Genomic DNA, 16931 nt, shown 5'->3' with positions numbered 1-16931 from the left:
TCTTTAAACAAAAATGAATTTAGTAGAATCTTAACTAAATTTTCATTTTCTATTAACTTTTTCATCATGAAATTGGTAATTTTTCAGAATTGATGTTAAATTTTTAAACATATCTGCAGTTGCTGGCTTCCAAATACAAACTCCATGAACGTGTTCTTTGGTTCTTCTTACAAGTGCATGGCGTGGCCGCAGCGTGTAGTGGCGCGAATGCCGGCTCGCTGCCATATCTAGCCTCACACTCTTCTTGTTCCACACATGCACTCGCACTCACACTCACTTTCTCTGAGTTTGGACGAGAGTGAAGAGCGCAGACGCGACGTCGCGTCGCTGTCGCAGTCGCGGTCGCTGCTGCCGTTGCCGTTGCTGTTGCTGTTAACTCGCATGAATGGGGGCCGAACGAGCAACCGACCGGGCGAATTAAGCCAAGTCAGTTCAGCTCAGTTCAGTTCAGTTTTGAGTTCGCAGGCGTCGCAGGTGCGCATGGCACGTTCAGAGTGCGTCGAAATTGTTGAAGTTGAAGTCGAAGTCTCGTTTTCGCCGTCGTGTGGCAGTCGCAGTCGTTGTTGTTGCTGTGTCAAGTGTACTGAAGATTTTTTGTGGGCTAAAAATAATCCAAAAAATTGTAATGAAACGAAATGAGAAATGTGTTTGAATGTAAAGAGTTCAACGAGTGTTTTTATTATTATTGTTATTATTGTTGGTGTTATTGTTGTTGGCATTGTGCATAATTAGGTGAAATTTGTTGTAGCTAGCATTCATTTTTTTCTGCCTCTCTTCAAATGCCGCAAATAGTAAAAAGTAATACAAACTTACATACGGAGTACGAGTATAACACAAGTGCATTGTAACCCACACATACTTGTATGTACATACTTGTGCTGTCGTTGTCCCCAATCACTCGGTGTGCGATTGTTGTTGCTGCTTTGAAATCGACAACACCAACACCAACAGCAACAACAACAACAATGGCAACTCACGCATTTACAGTTGATCTTTCTCTTTTCTTTTGTAATACCAAAAAAAAGTTGAACTTTTTTGTTTGACTTCCATTTTGTGTTGTTTTTTGTTTGCTGGACACATGAATGCATATAATTTTCTCCAAATTTGCACGGATTTGTTGTTATGATTAGCAAACATTGAAATTAATTGTTCAGCACTGTTGTTGTTGTTGTTGTTGTTGTTTGTGGCCGTTCGTTCCAGTGATTGAATTCGATTTTACAGTTCATTAAGTTGCCACCATATGAGGCACTGTAATTGGTTTATTGATTTCAACTAAATTATGCTACCCAACCGGGAATGCTGTAGCTGCTGTTGTTATTGTCGTTGTTGTTGTTGCATTAGAATGTGTTGTGTGCTCTGCGAGGCATGAAAATATTGTACGCAGAGATACAAGATACAAGATGCGAGATACGCGAGATACGCGATTTGCATGCCAGCATTGAATGGCAAAAGCACACTCTGCTGTCGAACCAGTTGTTTCGCATAGCTTCGGCATCATTGGATGATATAGTCTGATACCAATATTTAGACTGCCAGCAGTCGCTTTTGATATATACACACAAACACACGCACATAATCGTACTCGTACAACGTTGAAGCGCGGAAGTCGAATTCTTAAACGGTCTTTAAAAAGTTTGCAACAATTATGCGCAAGTGATGGGGTTTTTCCTCTAAAACTTTGATACAGTTATATACGAGTATCTGAAAGTTCGCTTATAAATTGGTTAATTAGTGTGGGAACTAATTGCAATCAAGTTAATTGATGCCATTAGACTGAAAGAGTTCAGCTTTCAGTGGAAATTTTAATGCAAATATTACGTTAATGCATAAATATAAAGTTAGCATTACAAATTAAGTGTGGGAAAAAACTTAATGCTAGCGGTTTCTGAATTATTATATTTTCTTCTTTTTAATAATTTATCATTTTGAATTCAGTTTCAAATTTAGAAATGGTAAAAAAAGGAAATTCACACTTATTTGGCCTTTTTTGTTTCAAAGCTTTAATTGTACTATAAATAAAGAAAATATATATGCAATTATCTCTCAAATTCGCAAATGTTTTCCCAGTATATGCATATTACATATTGTTTAATCATTATTAATCAGTAGATACTTGGCCCTTTCCTCAACTAAAGCTTCTACTCCCCCTGGTTTCAATTACATTCTGAACACGTTTTGGACCAGAGTCTTGTTCCAAAAAAAACTAGCCTTGGAAATAGTACCTACCCGCACGGTTTTAGGTCCATAATTTGAGGTAGCCAGTCCAAAGTAGTAACGCCAACATCTTCTATAAATGTGGTTATTATTTTGCTGATGATTCTCCAATCAGTCCAAACAGTAGGTACTTCCACCTTTCCTCAGACTAAGCCTCCATCTCATTTTTCAAAATCAAATTACTCTTATTAAGAAATGGAAACTTGAGTCAAAATAGCAATAAATAACAATTCTTATGAATGAAAGTGCAATACAAAAGTAATAGAAATAAAATACTGTTTAAGTAAATAAATATTTTGTTTTCGAAAAAAATATTAAATAAATAGTAGAGGAATTAACTTCCTTAATTGACTATTACTATTATTATTTTAGTCTCTAAACCTAGCTTCTTTTCCTTCTTTTCCCTCTTCCCCTTTAATTGATTTAAATAGTAAAAGACAAAGACTAATACAGATGGAATGCTCTTTAGGTTGCTTTAGAAAAAGTGGTGAGCAAATCAGTTGAATTGAAGTATCTTTGGGAATTCTTTCACAGCAATTATCTTTGGGTGCTGTCTACACAAATTGTTTAGTCGAACTTACATGCATGGTTTAGACGCTTATCATAGAGATTTCGCCAAAACGTGGCTCTATGTTGTGGCTACAAAGTGGTTGAGTGTTAAGCGCGAAACGTGGCTATCTTGCGAGTTTCCAATGCTTGACTTACTTGGCCAGCTGACCCAAACAAGACGTTTAACTTGTCAACAATTTGCATAGCGAAAATTGCAGCTTCATATCAAGCCAACAACAAACACAACATCAACTGCAGGCTCATCTAACAACAACAACAACGGGCTTACATATAGGAAAAAAATATGTGTGGAAAGTGTGTGTGTTTGGATATGTGGGGAGGTGCGTGTGCCTACACACCAATTGGGGTCAGTGAAAAGCTTTAAAAATGTTAACGTATTTTAAATATATACGTCGTTTTTATTTTTATTTATTGTTGTCTTTTAGTTTTCGTTTTTGTTTTTGGCGTCCGCAAAAATTTAGACATCTTCGTCATAGACAAACGACAGTAAAAGCGTTAAAGACAGACACCCAGACAGACTAATGATCATGTTGATGATGAAGCTGAAACTTCATTTCTAAAATGCAAAGTGATTGGAGCAACATACATACATGAATAGAAGACGAGGAAAAAAAGCGGGGTGTGTTAAATTGACTAAATGAACAACAACAACAACAACAACAAAAAACTATGCAAATGCATGAGTTTGCAATACGCGGCTATAAATATGTTAAGTGCTGAGTGAAAACTGCTCCGGCTGAAAATTGATGTTAATTATTATGAAATGAAATCTCGACAACATCGATGCCTTGATAATGGATTACTTCTACGAGTGCCGCGAACTGAAGGTAACTGATGCCAAAGAACTGTTTAAGCTTTAAACTAAACTGAATTATTATAAATTATAAGTCCAAATGCCAACAGTGAGCGCTTCAAGTTGCCTCATTAGTGTGACAAACGATATTTATATTTGTTTAGTTATGCATGGCTGGTTGGGTTTTCTTTGAGGATTTTGCTGGGCCCACCCAGTGGCCCATTGAGTGCCGGCTGGCTTCGATTTTTACAATAAAACTCATTAGCATTGTAAAGAAACTTTCGCTTTTGCAAGATCAAAGCGCTGGCTAGCTGGCTGACTGGGTTTGGGTTTTGGTTTTGGATGCAATGTGAAAATAAATAAACCTGTATTACAATGCCAAATGCAAATATTCGACTCTGGTTGTGATGTTGTTGTTGTTGTTGCTGTTGCTGCTGCCTTTTCGATGGGCACTGCACCCAACGACAATACGTATACGTAATATTTTCACGGATGGCGCGCGACTCGAACCCGGAACGCTGCCTTAAAAACACAGCAGCCGGTGCAGTGCAGTGCAGTGCAGTGCAGTGCAGCGCAGCGCAGCGCAGCGCTCCAGCAATCGATCGAGTGAAACCTGTCTGTTACCGAAAGGAAAACCATTTCACAAAGAGAGCGCAAGTCAGCGCGTGAGAGAGTGCTGGAGTGATGGAGTGATGGGGAAGGGAGAGGCAGCTAAAGAGCGTGTTCGTTTGTGCATGCAACATGCAAACACAAACAAGTTGTCGACAGATTTACACACAATCGCCGCCAACAGCGACAACAACAACAACTACACCAATAGCAGCGACAACATCACGTCAAAAAAGATGTTTGAAATTTTGCTGCCAGCATCGTTGACGCCGTTAACATTGCAGACACCTCGCACAGTGACTCAAACGATTCAAACGATTCAAATTAAATGTGCATTCACAATTGGGGCAGTTACCATTTCCAATCGTTTCGTCACGCATGCGTACCGTTACCCTTTCTTTTCTTTCAAAAATGTGCCCACAACGTACTTCACAAAAGCTTAAGCATATTGAATTATTATTATAGTTAATTATATTGAAAATAACTAAAACTAATTCAAATGCAATTTTTAACTGATGTTTATAAATATTGAATAATAAAATGTGAACCCATTTACGAAAAGAAATGGGAGAAAAGGCAGCTTAGAAGAGCATAAAATATGCATAGCGTTTAAACAGTTTTTTGTAGAAGAAACATAACTTACGAATCGTTTAAAAGAAGAGTTCAAATATAAAAAATAAACTATGCGAAGAAATCGAAATGAGAATTATGCGGGGAAACTTTATGAACAGATTTTATTTTATTGCAAATATAAGAGCTCAGCTCTGTAGAATGCGAATTAGTTAAAAGAATGAATCCGAAGATAATTATTGCTATAAAAACTATGAAATATTAATCACTTAAAAAAATCGCGAAAATAAATAAACAAACAACGTATGTTAAAATACACTGAAATTATTATCAGAAAAAACAAGTAGAAAAATAGGGACAATGTTTTTTATAAATTATAAAACCTTAAATGGAAATTACACGGAAAATAAATCAACATTATTTTGTATTAGGACATTTTTTGTTGAATGTTGCAAGTCAGTTGTATTTCAACTTTCGATATCTATTTGAGGTGGGACAGCTAGTATTTAATGTACCTGTATCTTAATCTTATCTACTACACATTTAAAAATTCGTTTAAGGTAGCATGACTTTTCTCTTTAGCTTTTGATTGTATTTCGAGTAAATGGATTTGAGAAACGTTTGGCTTTAAAATGTCTCTCCAATTTTAAATTTCTAGGAACTTTAACTAGGAACGTTCGATTCCGTATTTCCTCCATTATTCTGTTTACTATTTGTCTTCAGATATTATTATATCTGATTGTATCTCAACAAGGCTATATGGAGCATCTCCATTATCTTGAGAATAGTAAATAGAGAATATTAATAGCATTAAAAAGTTCGTGAACGATCAATTTATCAATAGAGGTTGAACAGTATATTAAAAATGTCGATGATTTCTATAACTAAATAAAATTCCATTTCTTTGCTGACACATATCGTAAGATTTTATTATTTTTAAATGCTATCTTCTCCAATTAAGGAAAATTCTGTTGAATATTTGAGTCACTTTCAAATGTTTGCCTGCCACATCTGCCGCATGTTTTGTAGCCACTGTGCCCGCCAACGAGCCATGACGGACGTCTCTTCGTGCAATTCATTTAACGCACTGCCAATCAATGCAACAGACGCTTGATATAGCCATAAAAAGGTCTTCTTCTTTTCCCCATCACAACCAGTTGCTGCTGCTGCTGCGGCTGTGGCTGCGGCTCCGGCTCCGGCTGCCACTCAAAAGTATTCAGTATTCAGTTTTCTGGGCACGTTAAAGTTCGTTAAGTTTGCATAACCGTTACGTAAAAAGTGGAAAAAGGGGAGGGGAACGTTTAGAAGGCAGGGTTCTTGTGGTCTTTTGTTGGAATTGATTCAAGAAATTACCATAACTGTTAGGAAGATAATTTGGCAGCGCGTGTCTTTGAGGGTTTGGTCAGAAGTGTGTGCCAGTGTGTGTGTGTGTGTGTGTGTGCTTCACAGTGTGTGTGTGTGTGTGTGTGTGTACGTGAAGGTATGTGGTCGGCATAAGCGTCAGCGTCAGCGCCATTCCCGCCACTCCATTTGTGGCGGCCCAAATGGGGGCTCCAGGGGCGCTACTTTGATATTCATGGCTTGTGAAACGATATGAAACGATTGGTAGTATGTATTGGTGGTATGTATTGGTCATTGCACTGCGTTTTTGGGTGTACCTTGCTCGTTTCACAATTGATTAATGATTTCACTGACCAGCACGCACGCACACACACACACACACACACACACACACCGACTCGGGTACAGACATATTGAAATTAAATATGAAAAACTGAACGAGCGTTGCAAATTAGCATAATGCTGCATTATACACATAATAACATGGGCATTATGTTTGTTATATAAATGATACCTCTACCTATGTCTGGCCGACCGAATGGAGTTGAAAGTCGCTGTTCAGGCATAACTGCCATTGATTGACTTGCACAGCTTGGTGGGCAGCAGTGATTACTTTCCTCATTTTAACGCCACCGCAAAACCAATTTCTCACACTCACACACACACTCACACACACACTTACGCACACACACACACACACACTCAGAAGAAACTTGCGCCCTTCTCTATAAATTGGTGCAACCAATTTTGTTGGCCAGTTTGCTTTAAAAGCTACATGCTATATAGGCTAAGCTACAAACAATTAATGCAGTGGCAGAAAAAGTCGATTAAGTATTTATAAAAATTAGAAATATCTTTTAATAAATAATGCAAATTGTTAAATAGCAATAATATCTAAGCGAATCCATCTCTTAATGGGAATTTATTTCTCTTACAAGCTATGTGCCGCGACTTACAGCATAATGTAGTTAGGGGCGTTATTAGAACTGACGGGGGGAAAAGTATTAGCCAGACCGGGGTTATAACAAATAGGATTCAGAGAGTATGGCCGAATATCTTTTAACCTGATCATATAATTTCCGGCCCTTTATTATAAATTATCTCCTAAATCTCATAGAAGATGATAATGCGAAGTCTCTTTAATTGATCGGCTAGGGAAAGGTAAAGAAGTCAGTCCGTCATAGCCGTAGTGGCCTCTGAAGAGGCAAGAAGTCCCTTGATGGTTGGAAGAAACTTCAGAATCGATACGACCTAAAAGGACACAAGACAGAAATAAAGAAAAATATTTCTATTATGCTTTATGTAGAATTTAAGCGATTTGTCTGTTTTCCTTTCCGATCAAAATCGAAATGATTTTTGAATCCAAAATCCAATAACTACAAGTATAATAATGATGGTGTTGTTCAGTCTTAAAGCTTGATAGAAAGTCAAATCATTTCATCTAAATCGGAGGCGGGTACAGGTCTAATTATTTTGAAAAAATCTATAAAAAATTGGTAACGAATTACCTTTAAAACTGATGGCAAAAATGAAAAGAAAATTGCCATTGAAGAAGTTTAAAATATGTGGGAAACAATTTAACAATATTTTTTCAACCGAATTGTGTGTGACTTTAATTAAGTGCCCTTAAGTGCTTAACTTTTCTGCCAGTGTATGCCTCGCAGGCTTCATAATGCCTTTGGCATGTCAATGAACTATCTGGCTATCTGTTCATAGTGATTAGGCGCTTTTGCCACAAACTATATACATTTTGTGGGGCACGAAATAAAGTCATAACTGTTAAATTGTTGGCGCAGACTCACACACATACCTTCATACCTCCATACCTCTATAAGCTATATATTTAAGTATTTATGTGTAGCGAAGCGACGAAAAGCGAAGCATTGTACATTGTAGAACGTTTCTTGTTTCGCTTGCGGCCAAAATGGTAGTGGTAGTGGCCTGTGCCCATTTCATAGAAGAGAGGAGAGAAGCCGAGAAGAACACACGGCGAAAGATAAAAGCAGGCGTCCGATTCTGTCCACAAAAGAATGCCTTTGTGACAAATCATTGTCTAAATTGTTAGGCCCCTCTGACAATGAACACGTTTCGTTTGTGTATTCAACATTTTCTCATGTCTGGTCTTGCAGATAACCCAACTCAAGAATATTGAGCTAATCAATAATACGAAAAATGTGCAAAAATCTCTTGAAATGCGTACAACAAAATCACAAAACGGGTCCAAACCGCCCAACACACTGGAGGAAATGAGCAAAAGACATGAGCAACTGATAACCACTGATGGATCTGTCAGCACATGGATGACGACCACAAAATGCCGAGCACTGCCGCAGGATGTCGTCTGCGCCCTGTTCAACAAAGCCACGGCACAGACACAAACACAGGACACGCAGGAGTACAGGCCAAAGGTGAGTTAACCCCTCGAATCTAAAGCTGCGGTCACACATGCAAAACACTTGCACACAAATTTGTGTTGTCTTTGAAAAGTAAATCCGAAAATAATTTGTTGTGACAAAAAGTATGTTGAAGTAGAGAAATCTTAGTTTGTGTGCAAATTATTTTCAGGTCTGACCATACCTTAATTAGTATTTATTGGAACTGTATTTCCTGCCTCGAAACTCTCTGCTTACCACCTGCCTTTACAATCACATTTATGTGCATTTGTTATTCAGAAAAGTTACTCACTGCACTTCAGTGTGTTTGGAGAACGAAGTCGGCCCATTAGTCATCGCATCTATTTAATATTCTCGTCACGATGCGAGTTGGTTCTTGGCTACCTGGGCTAAAAAAACTTCTTTTTCATAACGATTTCTTTTAAAAGAAGTATAGATATGCGTTAAAAGGTTTATTTATTGTACAAGTAGGTATACATTTTGATTTTGTAACATATTCAAATAAAAGTCAAAAATGTATTGCAGCTATGGTCAGACAGACAAATAATTGGCTGACCAAATAAACGAATTGTACTATATCTTTCAATAGTTAAGCAAAAATAGAATTTTGAAGCAGAAAAATATGTTTCGGCAACAATATTAATGTTTTTTTTTTTTTTTTTTTTTTTGATACAGCATACTATTTAAAAACAGTTTTCAAAATTTTATGCACAACTGTCAGACTAGAAACTTAGATATGGAATGCAGGCTGTTGTCGAGGATCGAAATCGCCAGTTTGGGAAACTCGTCTAAACTATTCCTTAAGCAGACTTAAGTTGACAAAGTTACAATTAAATGCGTTTATATGCTTCGGAAAATGTTTCAGTGTTCATTTAAAAGTTTAGTTGCTGTTGTCTTCAATGAAAAGTATACTTAAAAGCCTAGCATTCGCATTAATTGTACGATAATCATAACAAAACTGCATTATCTTTTTAGTTTATAAAGTAATTTAAAGAAAGTTATTTACAACTTTTACTCATCTTGTCATACTTTTTCTCTAAAACTTACGCCCTTATACCAACAATTGCATTAAATCGCAAAATTAGTTGATCTCTGATTTCACAAAATAAACACCGACTGGGCGATTTAATTATAGCGTGCGATTTTCCCAAACAATGGAGCTTGTGTAGACGTGTTAGCCGAAGAATTCAGTCGACTGTTTAATATTCATAACATAGTCTTGATTTTTATCTAATTCTACTTGTTTCTTTTTTTCATTCATTGTACATTTTAGGATATGTTTCATTGCCTTTTTATTGCGCGTCCCAAACGTGATTTGGCGTTTTAAGTGCTTGTTGGTGTCAATTAGTTGTGTAGAAACTTTTAAGGTTACATGCTCCTGCGAGGTTTTTATTGACGGACCTTTTGGGAAATCAAAATGCAGCTAGCAAATTTCTAGAAGCATGAATTGGAATTGTTTTAAATGGAATTAAGGAGCAAAATTAATTATTTCAGACACGTCGATGATTGATGATCGATCCTGACCCCAAAAAATGTTTTCAATTTAAAAAGTATGTGTGGAGTATGTGTAGAGGAAATGATTAAAAAATGTTATTTCAATTCTAATTCCTCTCTTTTTCTCTCTGAAACGTGAATTGAATGATTGTGTTTTTTCTTTAAAGATAATTCCTGCAAGTTTTTAATAGACAGCCCATGAATAGTTTTTATAGATAGAATCAAGTAACAACATTAGATATTTCCAGTACGTTGCTAACGATTGAACCTTATCCTTATCTTATTCCTTTTCTAAATTACAATAATTTTATGGAGAAAATGTTGAAAAATGTAAATCATTCTTCCATTTCCAATACTCTATCTTGCAGGACAATAATTCAGATACGGATTCTGCTTTGTCATCGGCGCCACCATCGATAAGCCCGCAACCGCCCTCAACTGGCTCGGATAGCGGTGTAATGTGGCAGACGGTAGGAAATAGCCAAAAAAAAAAACGAATTAAACTTAGTAGCTGTACTAAATATCGCTTTGCTTTTAGATGCACACGTACAGCAAAGATCTGGAGAAGTTGCAGAAGGAGGTGGAAATGTATCACAAGGAAAATGAGCGCTTACAAACGGAACTGCAATTGATGAAACAGGAGCTGGTAACGGCCGAGAAGGCGGCCCTAGAGGCCAACAATAATGCGTATATTAATGAACTGCTTGAGCGGATCAAGAAACTGGAGGAGCACGAATTGAAGCTAACGGCGGAAACGAATGAGTTGCGTGAACAAAACGAACTGCTTGAGTTTCGAATACTCGAACTGGAGGATGATAAGGTGAGTGGGTGGGCGGCCGGAACGCACTCAAACAGTTTGCACTCACAGCCAAGAAACAAAAGCGCTCAAGTGAGCGGCCACTGACTGGCTTGTGCTCGCGTTTATGAATGAATTGAGTCACATATGAATAGGCGGCGGACCAGTATGTGTGTGTGCATGTCTGTGAGTGTAAGTGTGAGTTGTCTCTCGTGTCAAGATCTAGCTTCGGGCTCGTTATTTAACGAACGATAAACAATGGCTCAGTGCGATAGAAAACGTTCGCGGAAATTGTGTGAAAGACGGCAATTTTTGCGCCTGTGCCCGTGCCTGGAAATTGTTTTAGTAGAGCAAAGAAATAAACAAACAATTGAACATGGTTAAGATGGATAATAATAATATGAAGAGTTGTTATTGTTATTAACATACATATTTATACTGTAACTGTGCAATAATAATTAGCGCAGTCGCATACTTTCAATTGCATTGAATTATTCATATTTCTGTGTAGACTTCCTACCTCTGGCCATTTAACTTAATGGACGGATGGATGGATGGACGGACGGACGGACAGCGACACTTACAAGCTAGTGACTTAATATTCCGCTTATGGTTCAAAGAGTGTTAATCCCACGCTCGGAGGCGTTCACCTAAATGGCAATTTGTCTTGGCCAAATATATTTCGTTTTACATTGTTTGGAGTGATCTTCAAATATTTGCGCCATTTGAGGGCAAGCACCCTATATAAGGCGCACACACATCAAAGGTGTTTGAACACTTGTGTATATGTAGTATAGTATAGCTATCTATCTGTATGATCGGTGCATGCCAAAAGTTACTCATACGTACCGTTTACTTCCTTTGCTTGTATTGGTGTTATTTGTTGTCGGATTTGTGGTACGTATAATATTTAGAGCCGAACGCCACAAGCTGTAAAGTCGTTCAGCTTGAAAATAATTCAATACGCCTTGGTTAATTGCAAGAAAACGGAAAATAATTACACATGCCTCTTAAACATACGCTTGCAAAGTGAAAATAAGTTGTGGATGGAAAATCTGAGGCAACCAAGCATTAATTGCATGCTAATGTCGGTTTAAATAATGCCTATAAACACAAACAGATCAACCGCTCAATGGTCTATACATATTAGTATATGTTCTGATTTACTGATCTACAATCAACCATTTGGCGTGCTTTAGATTTTAGACCTTCTTTTAATATAAATGTTTTAATTTTTTAATATAATTCTTTGGCAACTTAGCTCTTACAATATTATATAGTTCATTTGCGTTGGAAAAAGCTATATGACCTCATCCGCTAGTTTTTTATAATTTTTTTGTATCCGATTTTGAATTTGGAGAACATAGAGGGGCTCAACAAAGCCAAAAAGGTTTTGAAATGTACAGAATTTTCGAAATAACAAACTTAACTAAAATGAATTCCAGTCTTTTATGCCATTTTTCTTAAATAGTATGCCAAAAAGGTTGAATGGGGAGCATAAATCACAGCTCGTTATACAAATAAAAGACAATTAAGAAGCTTTGCGCCAACTTTCGAGAGATTAATTGCAATTAAAAATAATGTTTAATAGTCTGGCAAATTGCGGCCATCTATGTATAATACTCGTACTTCATCAGATTTGTAAAATAATTTTAATGAATTGGCTTCCCACCACAAAACTGGTTTGAATGCTAGATTATAATGCGATAAATGGCGTTGAAAGCACTAGACAAGAGTAATTATAATATTTACTATATTTGATATTCATTCTTTTGTAGACGGACGATAGTTGCGAGGGCCAATGCCAACGGCTGCAAACCCTGCTACAGGACTCCATCCTGGACGAAAAGGACAAACGTGGTCTGCAGCAGCTGCTTCAGTGTGTGCAACAATTACATTTCGATATGGATTTCATTACAGATCTAGAATCGGTGCGTATCGTTACCCAGCACCTAATTGTCAAAAAGCGAACTACTTACAAACAACAAAACACAAAAAAAGAAACAAACTTTTATTATATTGTTTTTAGTTATTGGTGTAGTTATTGGGACTTTCCAGAAAATTTTAAATAATTACATTTTCCGAAATTTTGACGAGTAACCTAATACTTGTTGCCATTTTTCTTTCAGGCCAAATCGGAGCAACGTTTGATAACGACAGCCAACAACAACAATAGCAACAGCAGCAGCAGCAACAACAGTCCAGCCAAGCCGAATTACGGAACGGTTAACAATCGAATTGTTGCCACCGTACAGCCATACAACAACAGCGCATCGGGCTGTGGTACGCCGCAGGACTCGCCCAGGAAGCTGCGACAGGCCTGGCAGAGCAACAGTCTCAGCGAGAGCGGAGTTTTCGTGGAGTGTGACTTTGCAGGCGAGCCTTTGTCGAGCTTGGATCGAAGCACAGGCACACAAACTGAAGTCCAACAGCAAAGCTTGGAGGCCAACGATTTCAAACGCCTGCAGTACTACAAGGAGCGTTTGGAACTGCTGGAGCGGAAGGTGCTGATCTACGAGAGCAGTGGAGACATACAGGCCAAGCACTTGGCCGATCGTCTGCAGCGCGAAGTGCAGCTTGAGAAGGAGCTGAAGGAGCTCACGGATCGTGTGGAGTGTCTGCTGCATGAGAACTCACTGCTTGAGGAGGAGAAGTGCGAGTTCGAGGAGGCCGATAACGATTCGCGCTTGCGGCTGCAACGCACAGAAGTGGAATTGGAAATTCTGCGGCAACGCAACGTTGAGCTAGAATTCTCCAAGGAGGCGCTGGGCGCCAAATACAAAGACTGTCGGGCCGAGTGTATCATTCTGCGCGAGGATTTGGGCACTTTTGAGACACAAGTTCGTAATCTAGAGGCAGACAGACAACGAGCTAAACAGCATTTGGTAAACTTGCGCAGATCCTTGCCATTGTTCTTGTTATGTCGTTTATGGGCATTGGCCAGAATGGGTAATGAAGTATCTATGGAGGAGCCACGCACTCCGGCTGGCTCTACCGAACCGACCAGAAAGAGCCCGAGTCCTAGTCGGGACGCCACCAATATTCGACCAAGTGGCGGCACTGACAACAGCATTACTCGTGAAGTTTCCTACCTGAAGGAGGAGGTTAAGAGTCTACGTTGCCAGATGAAGGATCTTAACACGCGCCACTACGAGGCCATGGAGACGGCCGATTCACACTGGGTGGATCTGGAGCGCGAATACAAACAGCGAGAGGAGGCCTATCGCGCCAAAGAGGCTTGCCTGAAGCAGAAAATAGCCCGTCTGCAGGATTGTCTACGTGAAGATTCACGCGCAGCTGCCGAGAAAATACAACAGCTGGAGGAGACCGAACAAGGCCTTAAAACTTGCCTCGTGCGTCTAACAAAAGAGCACCGGGACTTACTCGAAGAGCACAAGGGGCTTCAAGCACAAATCGAGTGCAACAAAGCGCAACAGGAACAGGAGGCGGAGGAGCAAAGACCACTAGCGGAGGCGTTGGAGAACGAGAAGCGACGCAGTCAAGCACTCATTGATGACTTGTCCTTCTCCAAGAAACTGCAACAGAACACCGAAGAGCAACTGAAGCAAGAGACAGATACACTGCGTCAGCAGATCTTCGACATGAAGAAGGAATTCCTACATATCGAGGTAACCAATGGTGAACTAAAGGAGGAGGTTGGCACGCTAGAGTGCAAAATATGTGAAATGCTGTGCCAGCTGAAGGCAGCAGAGGACCGCGAACATTGTCTAGAGGATGAGCTGCGCACCAAAGAGGAATATATTCAGGAATTGGAGCGTAAGATGGGCACTTGTCCAGAGGGCTTTAGCCTCGCCGACGAATTATTCGATAGTCCAGCCAAGCGTGCCAGACGTGAAGAAATACAGGACTTACAGTCTGCTAGCCAGGGATTGGGTTGTGCGTTACGCGACTTAGAGGTGAGTAGCACAACGAATAGTGAGCGAATTTATTCGTCGGGGTGAAGAGTCGAAATATCCACCATATATTTATCACTCGGACTAGAATACTATCATTACCCGTTCCCTACTTATCTTGCTCTTTTTCTAGCGGCGCGAACGCGAACTACCCACACATCGAGACTTCCAGGCCATTGCTTGCGGCGTGAAGCAATTGGCAGACACCATACTCTACGCACAAAATCCACCCGAAGAAGAGAAAGAGGTGAGTGGTTGCCAATGTATGGCTGAGCAAGCGGAAGATTCCGCATGTGCCGAAAAGCTCCGCTCGTTGGATGAGGCGACTAACAAGGCCGAAGAGGCAGAAAAAACGAGCCAAGCCGATTCGCAGCCATTTGCTTCGGTGCAGAGCTTAACAAAGTCACAATCAGCTACCGAGCAGGTAGCTGATGAGGCAGTTACTGAGGCAGTTGATCAGGCAGTTGATCAGGCAGTTGATGAGGCAGCTGAGCAGGGTGCTGGGGAAGCAACAGTTGAGGAGGAGCCAGTAGATCAGCCTGTTGAAAAGCCGAAAACACCATCCGGCTCTAGTTCTCCGGTGAGCGTTTCCAAACGCGGTTCCACGCTTAGTCAAAAGAGTCGTCGCAAGTCGCGTCGGTCCAGCGGTGGTGGTGGTGGTGTCACCTACACTGTGGGCATGGCTTTAATTCCGCCGATAGTGCTGTCCACGTACGATGGTAAGAAGGAACTCTGTGAGGTGCCAACGGAAATGCGTCAGCTGATCGACAGCAGTGGTACGGAGCTGGAAAAGAACTCCGAAGATATTAGTGAAACCGGCAATGTAGATGGAGTACGACGCAAGCGTCGCACCTGTAAGCAGTTCAATAATCGTCGTGTCTGCCGCGGCCGCGTACGTCGAAGTAGCGGCACCATGGGAAAGGAATATTTCTTCGATGCGACCGGAACTGGACCTTTGAGGAAAAGTTTATCCTACTGCAGCTTCCATTCGCTAACTTCCATGCACTCGGTGCGCTCGGTGTCGTCGGCGTTGTCGATGAACTCGCTGCACGCCGAGTTCATTGAGTGGCCGGTGGAACGTTTGGAAGCGCATGCCTTCGTACAAACCGAACTGGAAACAGAAAGCAAGATGGTGCAAGTGACACCCGACTGCTGTGATCAGGAGGTGTTGGCTAAGTCCGACCTAGTTGATTTGGCCATGCAGTCTGAGGAGGCCAGCGTGGAGCATCGCCTGATGCTGATGCCTTTGCGCACTCGGGGCTTCGTGGAGTTGTTGCAACGTTGCGTGCAGCAGGAGGATTTCGACAGCACCGATTTTCGGGCGCGCCTACTCCACCTGTGGGAGACGAGTGAAGAGTTTCGCGAGCACATTGAATTACTTCAGGACCTATGTATGGACTGTCCACGACCCCACAATGCTGAACAACTGGAGAGCTATGACAAGTTCGTGGCAGTCTTGGGTTGTGTTCGTGCACTTAAGTTTGCGATGAAGCCCTTCGTTTCACAGCTGCTCAATGAGATCGAGGAGAAAATCAATGGGCGGCTTATAAGATACCACAATCATAAGGTGGAGTCTGAGTTCTATTGCACCATTTACTATCCGGTCGAGAGGCGAAATAATATACAGTTAACCGATTCGAATGCCCAATAGCTGTGACTGGACATGCATGCTGCTCTGATCTGTTGATATGTTGTATGTCTAGATAACTGTATAGCTGCCATTTTGTATCTGTTCACAGAATTTTCTGGAAATACCAAATATAAATTCAAATTGTCTAGTGAACATTGCTCAGTAGGTGCCAATTTTTTCATAGAACCAGGTCACACAAATTCACATCAAAATAGTAACAAAATTTTAAATTTGAAAATTTGAACAAAAAAATTCACAAAATTACAGCAATATGGAAAAACTTCAAGTTAAACTGCACTCGAAGCGCGTTCAGAAAACAAAGCCAAAGGCATGGCTTCCATCCTGTAATATCGACAATTTCTATGATTGCCACAGCGATCACGACTGCGAGTCCGGGGTGCCCGTTGTAAATAGAGCGGACGAGAAGCCCGAGAAAATAGGCGGATGCGAGAAGCCTAGGAAGAAATGCAAAGACGCATGTGACAACTCCGAGAATATACGAGTACGCTCTGTTTTGCAATGTGCCGCGAACACCGCAGAGAAGCTGCTACAATTCTACACAGGTCAGGGTTACAGTTCGGGAAGCCATACGGCGACACTGGAGATT

The 16931-nt window shown here is 40.2% G+C and overlaps 1 protein-coding gene across 5 annotated transcripts in view; it reads left to right on the top strand.

The window, feature by feature from the left end:
• Positions 1-16931, top strand: part of LOC115623648 (golgin subfamily B member 1-like) — a 43833-nt gene that overhangs the window by 19371 nt on the left and 7531 nt on the right. For 2 of the 5 annotated variants that reach the window (XM_030518096.1, XM_030518095.1), the window contains 6 exons: positions 8227-8505; positions 10353-10454; positions 10523-10804; positions 12559-12711; positions 12910-14697; positions 14828-16477. In XM_030518096.1, coding sequence (XP_030373956.1) covers positions 8227-8505; positions 10353-10454; positions 10523-10804; positions 12559-12711; positions 12910-14697; positions 14828-16345 — 4122 coding nt within the window. In that variant the 3' untranslated portion in view covers positions 16346-16477. Of the gene's footprint in view, positions 1-8226; positions 8506-10352; positions 10455-10522; positions 10805-12558; positions 12712-12909; positions 14698-14827; positions 16478-16931 lie in introns of those variants that run through there. The other 3 variants (XM_030518098.1, XM_030518099.1, XM_030518097.1) reach the window with 3 other exon arrangements.

Source organism: Scaptodrosophila lebanonensis, unplaced genomic scaffold (genome assembly GCF_003285725.1).
Source record: "Scaptodrosophila lebanonensis strain 11010-0011.00,11010-0021.00 unplaced genomic scaffold, SlebRS2 tig00000053-arrow-pilon, whole genome shotgun sequence".
In the NCBI taxonomy this organism is placed as follows: Eukaryota; Metazoa; Arthropoda; class Insecta; order Diptera; family Drosophilidae; genus Scaptodrosophila; species Scaptodrosophila lebanonensis.
Note: the sequence above shows the minus strand (reverse complement) of the source record. Positions and strands in the feature narration are given on the sequence as shown.